General features: G+C 47.6%; 1 protein-coding gene across 10 annotated transcripts in view; it reads left to right on the forward strand.

Moving 5' to 3' along the window:
• The window catches only part of TTLL10 (tubulin tyrosine ligase like 10), a 388,939-nt gene extending 379,817 nt beyond the window's left edge, over window positions 1-9,122 (forward strand). For 9 of the 10 annotated variants that reach the window (XM_063943155.1, XM_063943157.1, XM_063943156.1 and 6 more), the window contains one exon: window positions 6,939-9,122. In XM_063943155.1, the coding sequence (XP_063799225.1) occupies window positions 6,939-7,663 (725 nt within the window). In that variant the 3' untranslated portion in view covers window positions 7,664-9,122. The remainder of the gene's footprint in view (window positions 1-6,938) is intronic. The other variant, XM_063943164.1, reaches the window with a different exon arrangement.
• The last annotated feature ends 3,458 nt before the right edge of the window (window positions 9,123-12,580 follow it).

The following is a 12,580-nucleotide window of genomic DNA, read 5'->3' on the forward strand; positions in this document are numbered from 1 at the left end:
CGCACTCACACTGAGACAAGAAGGGAACATTCGGGGATGGTAACGGGAAGTGGCAGAAAAGACGCAGGCGTGTCATGGCCATTTTCTAAGCACGTGTATCTGACTTCAGATTCAATCATGTATGTACAAAAACACGATGCTTCCACCCAGTGGCGGAACTAGCAAGCGGTGGGCCCAGGTGCGACAAAATGCTTTGGGCCTCCCCCCCCCCCCCCCCCATCCCATCCAAGTCCACCCCCTCACCCCTTGAGAGGATCTGGTGAGGGGGACCTGCTCAGGGCCAGAGAAATGGATACCTAGCAACAGTGCCGTAACTAGACATTTTAGCACTGTGTGCAAGAAACGGCATCGGAGCCCCACCCCTGCATGCAAAACAGGGGCAGTGCGCGCCGTAGGCGCGCGCAAAAATACATAGTGGCGTGGCTTCGCGGGGAAGGGGTGTGGCCACAAAATAATACCAATTCCTAAAACGGTGCACAGTAGTCTCCATTCTTCAAATTACGCCGCACAGTAGCACCACTACACCAGGTAGAGACCCTTTTACACCTTACAGCGAACAGATTCCTCTTTTTACACATTACGGCAGACAGCGTCCCCTTTTTACACATTACGGCAGACAGCGTCCCCCTTTTTATACATTACGGCAAACAGCGTCCCCTTTTTACACATAACGGCAGACAGCGTGCCCTTGTTACACATAGCGGCAGACAGCGTGCCCTTGTTAAACATAGCGGCAGACAGCGTACACTTTTTACACATAACGGCAGACAGCGTCCCCCTTTTTACACATTACGGCAGACAGCGTCCCCTTTTTACACATTACGGCAGACAGCGTACACTTTTTACACATTACGGCAGACAACGTCCACTTTTTACACATTACGGCAGACAACGTACACTTTTTACACATAGCGGCAGACAGCGTGCCCTTGTTACACATTACGGCAGACAACGTACACTTTTTACACATTACGGCAGACAGCGTACACTTTTTACACATAGCGGCAGACAGCGTGCCCTTGTTACACATTACGGCAGACAGCGTGCCCTTGTTACACATTACGGCAGGCAGATTCCCCCTTTTTACACGTTGCGGCAGGCAGTCCCCCATTTTTACACATTGCGGCAGGTAGATTCCCCATTTTTACACATTACGGCAGGCAGATTCTCCCTTTTTACACATAGCGGCAGGCAGATTCCCCATTTTTACACATTGCGGCAGGCAGTCCCCCATTTTTACACATTGCGGTAGGCAGTCCCCCATTTTTACACATAGCGGCAGGCAGTCCACCCTTTTTACACATTGCGGTAGGCAGTCCCCCATTTTTACACATAGCGGCAGGCAGTCCCAACAAATAAAGAAAGAAAGAGACAGAAAGAAATAAATAAAGAAAGAGACAGAAAGAAAGAAAGAAAGAAAGAAAGAAAGAAAGAAAGAAAGAAAGAAAGAAAGAGAAAGAAAGAAAGAAAGAAAGAAAGAAAGAGAAAGAAAGAAAGAAAGTAGAATCATACTTACCCTCTCCGCTGGCTCAGGCTCCTCGTGCAGCTTGACGATTCCCGGGCAGTAGACGAGGTGGAGGAGGGAGCCGCAGCAGCGCTGTGTTATTGGTGGAGGCGCTGCTGCTGGTGCCCCCCTGCTTCACTATAGGCTGTTCTCGGAAGACAGCCTATAATGAAGCAGAGGGGCAGCAGCAGCAGCGCCTCCTCCAGTAACAAAGCGCTGCTGCGGCTCCCTCCTTCACCTCCGTCCTCCTCCTTCCCCCGTCCGTGCCGCTGCTCTTCTCCTCTGTGGGCGGCTGTGCGCTGCGGGCAGCGGTTGCCCGCAGCGCACAGCGGCATGTAATGAGTCAGTTTGACTCATTACATGCTTGGGCCCCTGGACAGAGGCGGGCCCCAGTGCAACGCACTGCTTGCCCTGCCGGTAGTTCCGCCTCTGCTTCCACCACTACTGCCGTGTCTGATCTCCGTAGCCACAGCGTAGCCCAGCAGTCAGTCAGTGTTCCTCTTTACTGCGTGTAGGCTGCATATATGTATGCAGTTGCAAATGAGTTTGCGATGGCTCTGGTGGGTGCCTACATGCCAGTAACTCGGGGGGGGGGGGGGGATAGGGGGGGTCACGCGCCCCGGACACTGGAAGGAGGGGGAGATAGTGAGGCTGTTTGCCGGTGCCAAAATTATGTGAGGGCACCACACAGTGTGCCTGCAGACTCCAAAATAACAGCAGCTGTCGGTACCTGACAGCCTATCGGGTGCCGGCTCCAGGGACGCTTTCTGATTCTGGCTGCCGCGTCGTGACGTCACACGCATCGAGGGAGAGAGGACGGAGACAGGAGTCAGGCCGGCGGCATTGAACCCATGCACATAGAGTACGGGACTGATGAGGGTGCGCTGGCTGCAGTCAGAGACAGTGAATGAGTCACTGTAACTCATGCTGCAGCATTCCGCACTCGATTCTACATGCTCCTCTGACAGGGAGGAGGTCCTTCACGGAGACTGCCTGCCTCCAGCAGCCCTGAGCACACAGACCTCCACCATGCCTGGGAACACAGTGCAGCGTCAACTCATAACGAGGGGGAGCTGGAGCTGACCTGTGACAGACAGACTGGGGATTTAGAAGGTATATTTCTCTGCCTGGCAGACAGCTCCCCCTGTACAACATGTGTGTGTGTCAGTGTGCATCTGGTCCCTATACAGTGTGTGCGCGTGTCAGTGTGCATCTGGTCTGTATACAGTGTGTTTGTCAGTGTGCATCTGGTCCCTATACAGTGTGTGTGTGTGTGTGTGTGTGTCAGTGTGCATCTGGTCCCTATACAGTGTGTGTGCGTGTCAGTGTGCATCTGGTCTGTATACAGTGTGTTTGTCAGTATGCATCTGGTCCCTATACAGTGTGTGTGCGTGTCAGTGTGCATCTGGTCTGTATACAGTGTGTGTGTGTGTGTGTGTGCATCTGGTCCCTATACAGTGTGTGTGTGTGTGTGTGTGTGTCAGTGTGCATCTGGTCCCTATACAGTGTGTGTGCGTGTCAGTGTGCATCTGGTCTGTATACAGTGCGTGTGTGTGTGTGTGTGTGTGCATCTGGTCCCTATACAGTGTGTGTGCGTGTCAGTGTGCATCTGGTCTGTATACAGTGTGTGTGTGTGTGTGTGTGTGTGCATCTGGTCCCTATACAGTGTGTGTGTGCGTGTGTGTGTCAGTGTGCATCTGGTCCCTATACAGTGTGTGTGCGTGTCAGTGTGCATCTGGTCTGTATACAGTGCGTGTGTGTGTGCATCTGGTCCCTATACAGTGTGTGTGTGCGTGTGTGTGTCAGTGTGCATCTGGTCCTTATACAGTGTGTGTTTGTCAGTGTGCATCTGGTCTGTATATGTGTGTGTGTGTGTGTGTGTGTGTGTGTGTGTGTGTGTGTGCGTTGTGTGTGTGTGCGTGTGTGTGTGTTAGTGTGCATCTGGTCCATATACAGTGTGTTTGTGTGCATCTGGTCCCTATGCAGTATTTTTGTGTGCATCTGGTCACTATGCAGTGTGTGTGTGTGCATCTGGTCCCTATACAGTGTGTGCGTGGGTGTGTCAGTATGCATCTGGTAGTACGGATAGTGTAATGGTTAGCATTACTGCCTCACAGCACTGAGGTCATGGGTTCGATTCCCACCATGGCCCTAACTGTGTGGAGTTTGTATATTCTCCCCGTACTTGCGTGGTTTTCCTCCGGGTACTCTGGTTTCCTCCCACGATCCAAAAATATAATGGTAGGTTAATTGGCTCTCAACAAACTTAACCCTAGTGTGAATGTGTCTGTGTGTACATGTGATAGGGAAGATTGTAAGCTCCACTGGATCAGGGACTGATGTGAATGGCCAAATATTCTCTGTAAAGCGCTGCGGAATATGTGTGCGCTATATAAATAACTGGTAATAAATAAATAAATAAATCTGGTCCATATACAGTGTGTGTGTGGGCATCTGGTCCCTATACAGTGTGTGTGTGTGTGTGTGTGTGTGTGTGTGTGTGTGTGTGTGTCTCAGTGTGCATCTGGTTCCTATACAGTGTATGTGTGTGTGTGTGTGTCAATGTGCTCATGTCAGTGTGCAATGTGCTGTGACACAGACTGGAGATTTAGAAGGTATATTTCTCTGCCCGGCAGTCAGCTCCCCCTGTACAACGTGTGTGTGTGTCAGTGTGCATCTGGTCCCTATACAGAGTGTGCATGTGTGTGTATCTGGTCCATATAGTGTGTGTGCGTGTCAGTGAGCATCTGGTCTATATACAGTGTGTGTGTGTGTGTGTGTGTGTGCATCTGGTCCCTATACAGTGTGTGTGTGTGTGTGTGTGTGTGTGTGTGTGTGTGTGTCAGTGTGCATCTGGTCCTTATACAGTGTGTGCATGTCAGTGTGCATCTGGTCTGTATACAGTGTGTGTGTGCGCATCTGGTCCCTATACAGTGTGTGTGTGTGTGTGTGTGTGTGTGTGTGTGTGTGTCTGTGTGCATCTGGTCCATATACAGTGTGTTTGTGTGCATCTGGTCCCTATACAGTGTGTGTGTGTTTGTGTGTGCATCTGGTCCCTATGCAGTGTGTGTGTGTGTGTGTGCGCATCTGGTCCCTATACAGTGTGTGTGTGTTTGTGTGTGCATCTGGTCCCTATACAGTGTGTGTGTGTGCATCTGGTCCCTATACAGTGTGTGTGTGTCAGTGTGCATCTGGTTTCTATACAGTGTGTGTGTATGTCAATGTGCTCATATACAATCTGTTTTTGTGTCAGTCTGCTCCTGGTTTGTGTGTGAGTGTCAGTGTTCCCCCTGGGACCTGCACTATATGTGTGTCAGTGTGCCCCCTATACAATCTATGTAATGTGTATACGCGGCTCCTCTGTGGTGTAATGTGTATAAGTGGCTCCTCTGTGGTGTAACGCGTATAAGTGTCTCCTCTGTGGTGTAACGCGTATAAGCGGCTGTACTGTGGTGTAACGTGTATAAGCGGCTGTACTGTGGTGTAACGTGTATAAGCGGCTGTACTGTGGTGTTACGTGTATAAGTGACTGTACTGTGGTGTAACGCGTATAAATGTCTCCTCTGTGGTGTAACGCGTATAAGTGGCAGTACTGTGGTGTTACGTGTATAAGCGGCTGTACTGTGGTTTGACGCGTATAAGTGTCTCCTCTGTGGTGTAACGCGTATATAAGCGTCTCCTCTGTTGTGTAACGCGTATAAGTGTCTCCTCTGTTGTGTAACGCGTATAAGTGTCTCCTCTGTGGTGTAACGCGTATAAGCGTCTCCTCTGTTGTGTAACACGTATAAGTGTCTCCTCTATGGTGTAGCGCGAATAAGCGTCTCCTCGGTTGTGTAACGTGTATAAGTGTCTCCTCTGTGGTGATACGTGTATAAGCGTCTCCTCTGTTGTGTAACGTATATAAGCGTCTCCTCTGTTGTGTAACGCGTATAAGTGTCTCCTCTGTGGTGAAACGTGTATAAGCTGCTGTACTGTGGTGTTACGTGTATAAGCAGCTGTACTGTGGTGTAACGCGTATAAGCGTCTCCTCTGTGGTGTAACGCGTATAAGCGTCTCCTCTGTGGTGTAACGCGTATAAGCGTCTCCTCTGTTGTGTAACACGTATAAGCGTCTCCTCTGTTGTGTAACGCGTATAAGTGTCTCCTCTGTGGTGTAACGCGTGTAAGCGTCTCCTCTGTTGTGTAACACGTATAAGTGTCTCCTCTATGGTGTAGCGCGAATAAGCGTCTCCTCTGTTGTGTAACGCGTATAAGTGTCTCCTCTGTGGTGATATGTGTATAAGCGTCTCCTCTGTTGTGTAATGCATATAAGCGTCTCCTCTGTTGTGTAACGCGTATAAGTGTCTCCTCTGTGGTGTAACGTGTATAAGCTGCTGTACTGTGGTGTTACGTGTATAAGCGGCTGTACTGTGGTGTAACGCGTATAAGTGTCTCCTCTGTGGTGTAAAGCGTATAAGCGTCTCCTCTGTTGTGTAACGCGTATAAGTGTCTACTCTGTGGTGATACGTGTATAAGCGGCTGTACTGTGATGTAATGTGTATAAGTGGCTCCTCTGTGGTGTAACGTGTATAAGCGGCTGTACTGTGGTGATACGTGTATAAGCGGCTGTACTGTGATGTAGCGTGTATAAGCGGCTGTACTGTGGTGTAACGCGTATAAGTGTCTCCTCTGTGGTGTAACGCGTATAAGCGTCTCCTCTGTGGTGTAACGCGTATAAGTGTCTCCTCTGTGGTGATACGTGTATAAGCGGCTGTACTGTGATGTAATGTGTATAAGTGGCTCTTCTGTGGTGTAACGTGTATAAGCGGCTGTACTGTGGTGATACGTGTATAAGCGGCTGTACTGTGATGTAACGTGTATAAGTGGCTCCTCTGTAGTTTAACGTGTGTGATTTTATTATATATATATATATATATATATATATATATATAATTGTAATTTCATTATTATTGTAAAAAAAAAAATGAATGTGAGGGGGGAATGGGGGGCGCACACTTACTGTCTTGCCCGGGTGAGAGAAATCCTAGTTTCGGCCCTGGGCCTATCTTTACTTTTCTGGTCGGCAGCGTCACTTGCGATGATTTGCAAATTCGCAGCCTGAGAATTGGCAGCTGTGTAGGCCAGTGCGTACAAACATGAATTAGGCCCAATGTTATGGCATTTTCCTTGTGATGTTAGTTTTCATTTTATTCATAAACTATAAAGAAATCTGTGTACTGTGTTCTTCAGTCGTTGATCTACCTGGCTCACAGGCCTTTATCTGAATCCACAAACCTAGCTGATAAGGCTAAAACTCTCTATGTGTTTGTGAGAATCATAAAAAAGTGTTTTTCAGTAATCCTATAGGCTTACAAAGTTCACACAATTGTAAGCTTTCATGTCACACAAGTCCCCTGCTTTTATGCATCTGTTCATCTGTTCTTCTGTTTTTGCAGATTTGGCTCTTGAAATCTTCAACAAAAGCTTTAAAGGCCAACGCATTATGCCACTGAATACTCAGAGCGGGTTTGTACTGTTATACAATGGGGAGAATAATGAGCAGACCGTAAAATTCAATTGGCCTAGAAGCATCAGCCCTGTTAAGATGGACAAAACATTGCCATCTGAGAGCCTTAATGGACCTGCGAAAAATGTGGAAAAGTCACATAAATCGCTTAGAGCTTCTAAAGACAGCGGCAGTCTCATTATAGCTAAACCACCCATCTCCAGGTCTCCGCAGAGAGCAACCTTAGCAGTGTCCCCTGTTAATATGACCGGACTTTATGATGGCTTTACTCTCCGTTCAGTCAAACACAAATCCAGAAATGAGACCACTTCTAAGAGTTTTGATGTAACTCAACATAACTTTGTAACAGAGATGGGACAAACAAAAGGCAAAATTGAACAGCCAAGTCCTGTAGCCAAAATCTCCTTTTCAGGTCCTCAGAAATTTCGGGTCATTGCCAATAAAAAAACCCAGTACACCAAAAGGAGCTCATCCTGTGCACCAATATACACCATTGCTGTAATTGGCCCAAGCCACAAATCTCAGATCTTAAACACAGGTTCCAGCCCTGGGCATAAGGTATCCAGTGAAATGAATCGTCCTGAAGATACGCAGAACATTGAACAGGGATATTTGAAATCTCTTGAGGAAATAAGTTCCATAGAAATATTATAAAATCAGATTTCCTGCTGCGAAACAGGTTCCAGAATTGTGGTATTCTCTCATTCTCAGGCCTCACATTAACTCTATTAAAGTTCAGGAAAATCAAATAAAGAAATTACAACTGTGATGCTCTAAAAAAAAAGTCTGGTAATCCAGAAGTGTATCCAGACTTATTTAGGTTAAAGCTGTTTTGTGTTACAGAAATATTTTATAAGTGTTTTGTATTTTTCAGTCTATTTGTGTTGTACACGGTGCTGTGGTCAAAGCAGTAGTATAAATCCACTTAAGTTCTGTATTTTTATAAATAAGAATTATATTTTCTATACATAAATATTTAAATAATTGTACAAACAGAATTCTGCAATAATTGGTGCTTTTAATGTGTTTAACACAAAGAAGCTATACTGTAATTTAGTTTGCTGTTTACCCAATATTACCATGTTTACAGTTAAAACACACAATTTAATCTATTTATGTTTTTTTGGTTGTAGATTGCAAGTAATACATAAATAATAACACATTATTTGTCATGAGAAGATTAATTGGTATATTGGAAAGTACTGCTTATGGCTTACAACCAGTGCTATTTATGTAGGAAAATAGATTCAGGACTGTGGGTGGAGCAGAGGTGGGCGGTGATGTGAGCATAGGTACCAAAGGCGCAGGGCATCAATTTGTGCATAAGCTTTTTTTTTCTCAAACATAATACCCCGAGTAGTGCCATATATACACATAATGCCCCCAGTAGTGCCAGATACACATAATGCCCCCTGTAGTGCCAGATACACATAATGGCCCCAGTAGGGCCAATTACACAATACCCCCAGTAGTTCCAGTTACACAGTGCCCCAAGCAGTGCCAGTTACACAATGCCCCCAGCATTACCAGATACACAATGCTTCCAGCCCAGTAACACAATGCCCCTAGTAGCACCAGTTACACAAAGCCCCCAGTAGTGCCAGATACACAATGCCCCCAGTAGTGTCAGATACACAATGCCCCCAGCAGCAGTGGTGTAACTATAGAGGGTGCAGGGGATGCAGCTGCTATGGGGCCCAGTGGCTTGGGGGGGCCTAAAAGCAATCCCACTGCACCCTGTAAAAAAAATATTTTTCTTTCTTGCTTTTATTTGTAATCACTGCTGCCGCACTGGGTTCAGAGCCCTGCAGTGCACTTACAGGGAGGGAAGAAAGAGGTGAAGCTGCTTGTTTTGCAGAATCAGGAAGCATGGCTGCACCAGCAGAAATTGCGCCGGTGGTGCACCGCTGTCGAATGTGGCACTGATTGTGCTTATAAGCACAATCAGTGCGCATCCATCAGCTTCTGCTGGTGCAGCCACGATTCAGGATATTGTAGAACATGCGTGTTTGCCTGCTGCCTCCCTCCTAAGTCCCTGTAAGTACACTGCTGGGCTCCGAACCAGTGAATACAAATAAAAAACATAAATAATTCTTTTTTTAATAATAAATAATAATAAGATTTTACTTACCGATAAATCTATTTCTCGGAGTCCGTAGTGGATGCTGGGGTTCCTGAAAGGACCATGGGGAATAGCGGCTCCGCAGGAGACAGGGCACAAAAAGTAAAGCTTTTCCGATCAGGTGGTGTGCACTGGCTCCTCCCCCTATGACCCTCCTCCAGACTCCAGTTAGGTACTGTGCCCGGACGAGCGTACACAATAAGGGAGGATTTTGAATCCCGGGTAAGACTCATACCAGCCACACCAATCACACCGTACAACTTGTGATCTAAACCCAGTTAACAGTATGATAACAGCGGAGCCTCTGAAAGATGGCTTCCTTTAACAATAACCCGAATTAGTTAACAATAACTATGTACAACTTATGCAGATAATCCGCACTTGGGATGGGCGCCCAGCATCCACTACGGACTCCGAGAAATAGATTTATCGGTAAGTAAAATCTTATTTTCTCTATCGTCCTAGTGGATGCTGGGGTTCCTGAAAGGACCATGGGGATTATACCAAAGCTCCCAAACGGGCGGGAGAGTGCGGATGACTCTGCAGCACCGAATGAGAGAACTCCAGGTCCTCCTTAGCCAGAGTATCAAATTTGTAAAATTTTACAAACGTGTTCTCCCCTGACCACGTAGCTGCTCGGCAAAGTTGTAATGCCGAGACCCCTCGGGCAGCCGCCCAAGATGAGCCCACCTTCCTTGTGGAGTGGGCCTTTACAGATTTAGGCTGTGGCAAGCCTGCCACAGAATGTGCAAGTTGGATTGTGCTACAGATCCAACGAGCAATCGTCTGCTTAGACGCAGGAGCACCCATCTTGTTGGGTGCATACAATATAAACAACGAGTCAGATTTTCTGACTCCAGCTGTCCTTGCAATATATATTTTTAATGCTCTGACAACGTCCAGTAACTTGGAGTCCTCCAAGTCACTTGTAGCCGCAGGCACTACAATAGGCTGGTTCAGATGAAATGCTGACACCACCTTAGGGAGAAAATGCGGACGAGTCCGCAGTTCTGCCCTGTCCGAATGGAAAATCAGATATGGGCTTTTGTAAGATAAAGCTGCCAATTCTGACACTCTCCTGGCAGAAGCCAGGGCTAGAAGCATGGTCACTTTCCATGTGAGATATTTCAAATCCACCTTTTTTAGTGGTTCAAACCAATGAGATTTTAGGAAGTCCAAAACCACATTTAGATCCCACGGTGCCACTGGAGGCACCACAGGAGGCTGTATATGCAGCACTCCCTTAACAAAGGTCTGGACTTCAGGGACTGAAGCCAATTCTTTTTGAAAGAAAATCGACAGGGCCGAAATTTGAACCTTAATAGATCCCAATTTGAGACCCATTGACAATCCTGATTGCAGGAAATGTAGGAATCGACCCAGTTGAAATTCCTCCGTCGGAGCACTCCGATCTTCGCACCACGCAACATATTTTCGCCAAATTCGGTGATAATGTTGCACGGTTACTTCCTTCCTTGCTTTAATCAAAGTAGGAATGACTTCTTCCGGCATGCCTCTTTCCTTTAGGATCCGGCGTTCAACCGCCATGCCGTCAAACGCAGCCGCGGTAAGTCTTGAAACAGACAGGGACCCTGCTGAAGCAAGTCCCTCCTTAGAGGTAGAGGCCACGGATCTTCCGTGATCATCTCTTGAAGTTCCGGGTACCAAGTCCTCCTTGGCCAATCCGGAACCACTAGTATCGTTCTTACGCCTCTTTGCCGTATAATTCTCAATACTTTTGGTATGAGAGGCAGAGGAGGAAACACATACACCGACTGGTACACCCAAGGCGTTACCAGCGCGTCCACAGCTATTGCCTGCGGATCTCTTGACCTGGCGCAATACCTGTCCAGTTTTTTGTTGAGGCGAGACGCCATCATGTCCACCATTGGTCTTTCCCAACGGGTTACCAGCATGTGGAAGACTTCTGGATGAAGTCCCCACTCTCCCGGGTGAAGATCGTGTCTGCTGAGGAAGTCTGCTTCCCAGTTGTCCACTCCCGGGATGAACACTGCTGACAGTGCTATCACATGATTCTCTGCCCAGCGAAGAATCCTTGCAGCTTCTGCCATTGCCCTCCTGCTTCTTGTGCCGCCCTGTCTGTTCACATGGGCGACTGCCGTGATGTTGTCCGACTGGATCAATACCGGTTTTCCCTGAAGCAGAGGTTCTGCCTGGTTTAGAGCATTGTATATTGCTCTTAGTTCCAGAATGTTTATGTGAAGAGACGTTTCCAGGCTCGTCCATACTCCCTGGAAGTTTCTTCCTTGTGTGACTGCTCCCCAGCCTCTCAGGCTGGCGTCCGTGGTCACCAGGATCCAATCCTGTATGCCGAATCTGCGGCCCTCCAATAGATGAGCACTCTGCAACCACCACAGAAGAGACACCCTTGTCCTTGGAGACAGGGTTATCCGTAGGTGCATCTGAAGATGCGACCCTGACCATTTGTCCAACAGATCCCTTTGGAAAATTCTTGCGTGGAATCTGCCGAATGGAATCGCTTCGTAAGAAGCCACCATTTTTCCCAGGACTCTTGTGCATTGATGTACAGACACCTTTCCTGGTTTTAGGAGGTTCCTGACAAGCTCGGATAACTCCTTGGCTTTTTCCTCCGGGAGAAAAACCTTTTTCTGAACCGTGTCCAGAATCATCCCTAGGAACAGCAGACGAGTTGTCGGCATTAACTGGGATTTTGGAATATTCAGAATCCACCCGTGCTGTTTTAGCACTTCTTGAGACAGTGCTAATCCCATCTCTAGCTGTTCTCTGGACCTCGCCCTTATTAGGAGATCGTCCAAGTATGGGATAATTAATACGCCTTTTCTTCGAAGAAGAATCATCATCTCGGCCATTACCTTTGTAAAGATCCGAGGTGCCGTGGACAATCCGAACGGCAGCGTCTGAAACTGATAGTGACAGTTTTGTACAACGAACCTGAGGTACCCCTGGTGTGAGGGGTAAATTGGAACGTGGAGATACGCATCCTTGATGTCCAAGGATACCATAAAGTCCCCCTCTTCCAGGTTCGCTATCACTGCTCTGAGTGACTCCATTTTGAACTTGAACTTCTTTATGTACAGGTTCAAGGACTTCAGATTTAGAATAGGCCTTACCGAGCCATCCGGCTTCGGTACCACAAAAAGAGTGGAATAATACCCCTTCCCTTGTTGCAGAAGAGGTACCTTGACTATCACCTGCTGAGAGTACAGCTTGTGAATGGCTTCCAACACCGTCTCCCTTTCGGAGGGGGACGTTGGTAAAGCAGACCTCAGGAAACGGCGAGGTGGATCTGTCTCTAATTCCAACCTGTATCCCTGAGATATTATCTGCAGGATCCAGGGATCTACTTGCGAGTGAGCCCACTGCGCGCTGTAATTTTTGAGACGACCGCCCACCGTCCCCGAGTCCGCTTGAGAAGCCCCAGCGTCATGCTGAGGCTTTTGTAGAAG

The sequence above is a fragment of the Pseudophryne corroboree genome, chromosome 10, assembly GCF_028390025.1.
Source record: "Pseudophryne corroboree isolate aPseCor3 chromosome 10, aPseCor3.hap2, whole genome shotgun sequence".
In the NCBI taxonomy this organism is placed as follows: Eukaryota; Metazoa; Chordata; class Amphibia; order Anura; family Myobatrachidae; genus Pseudophryne; species Pseudophryne corroboree.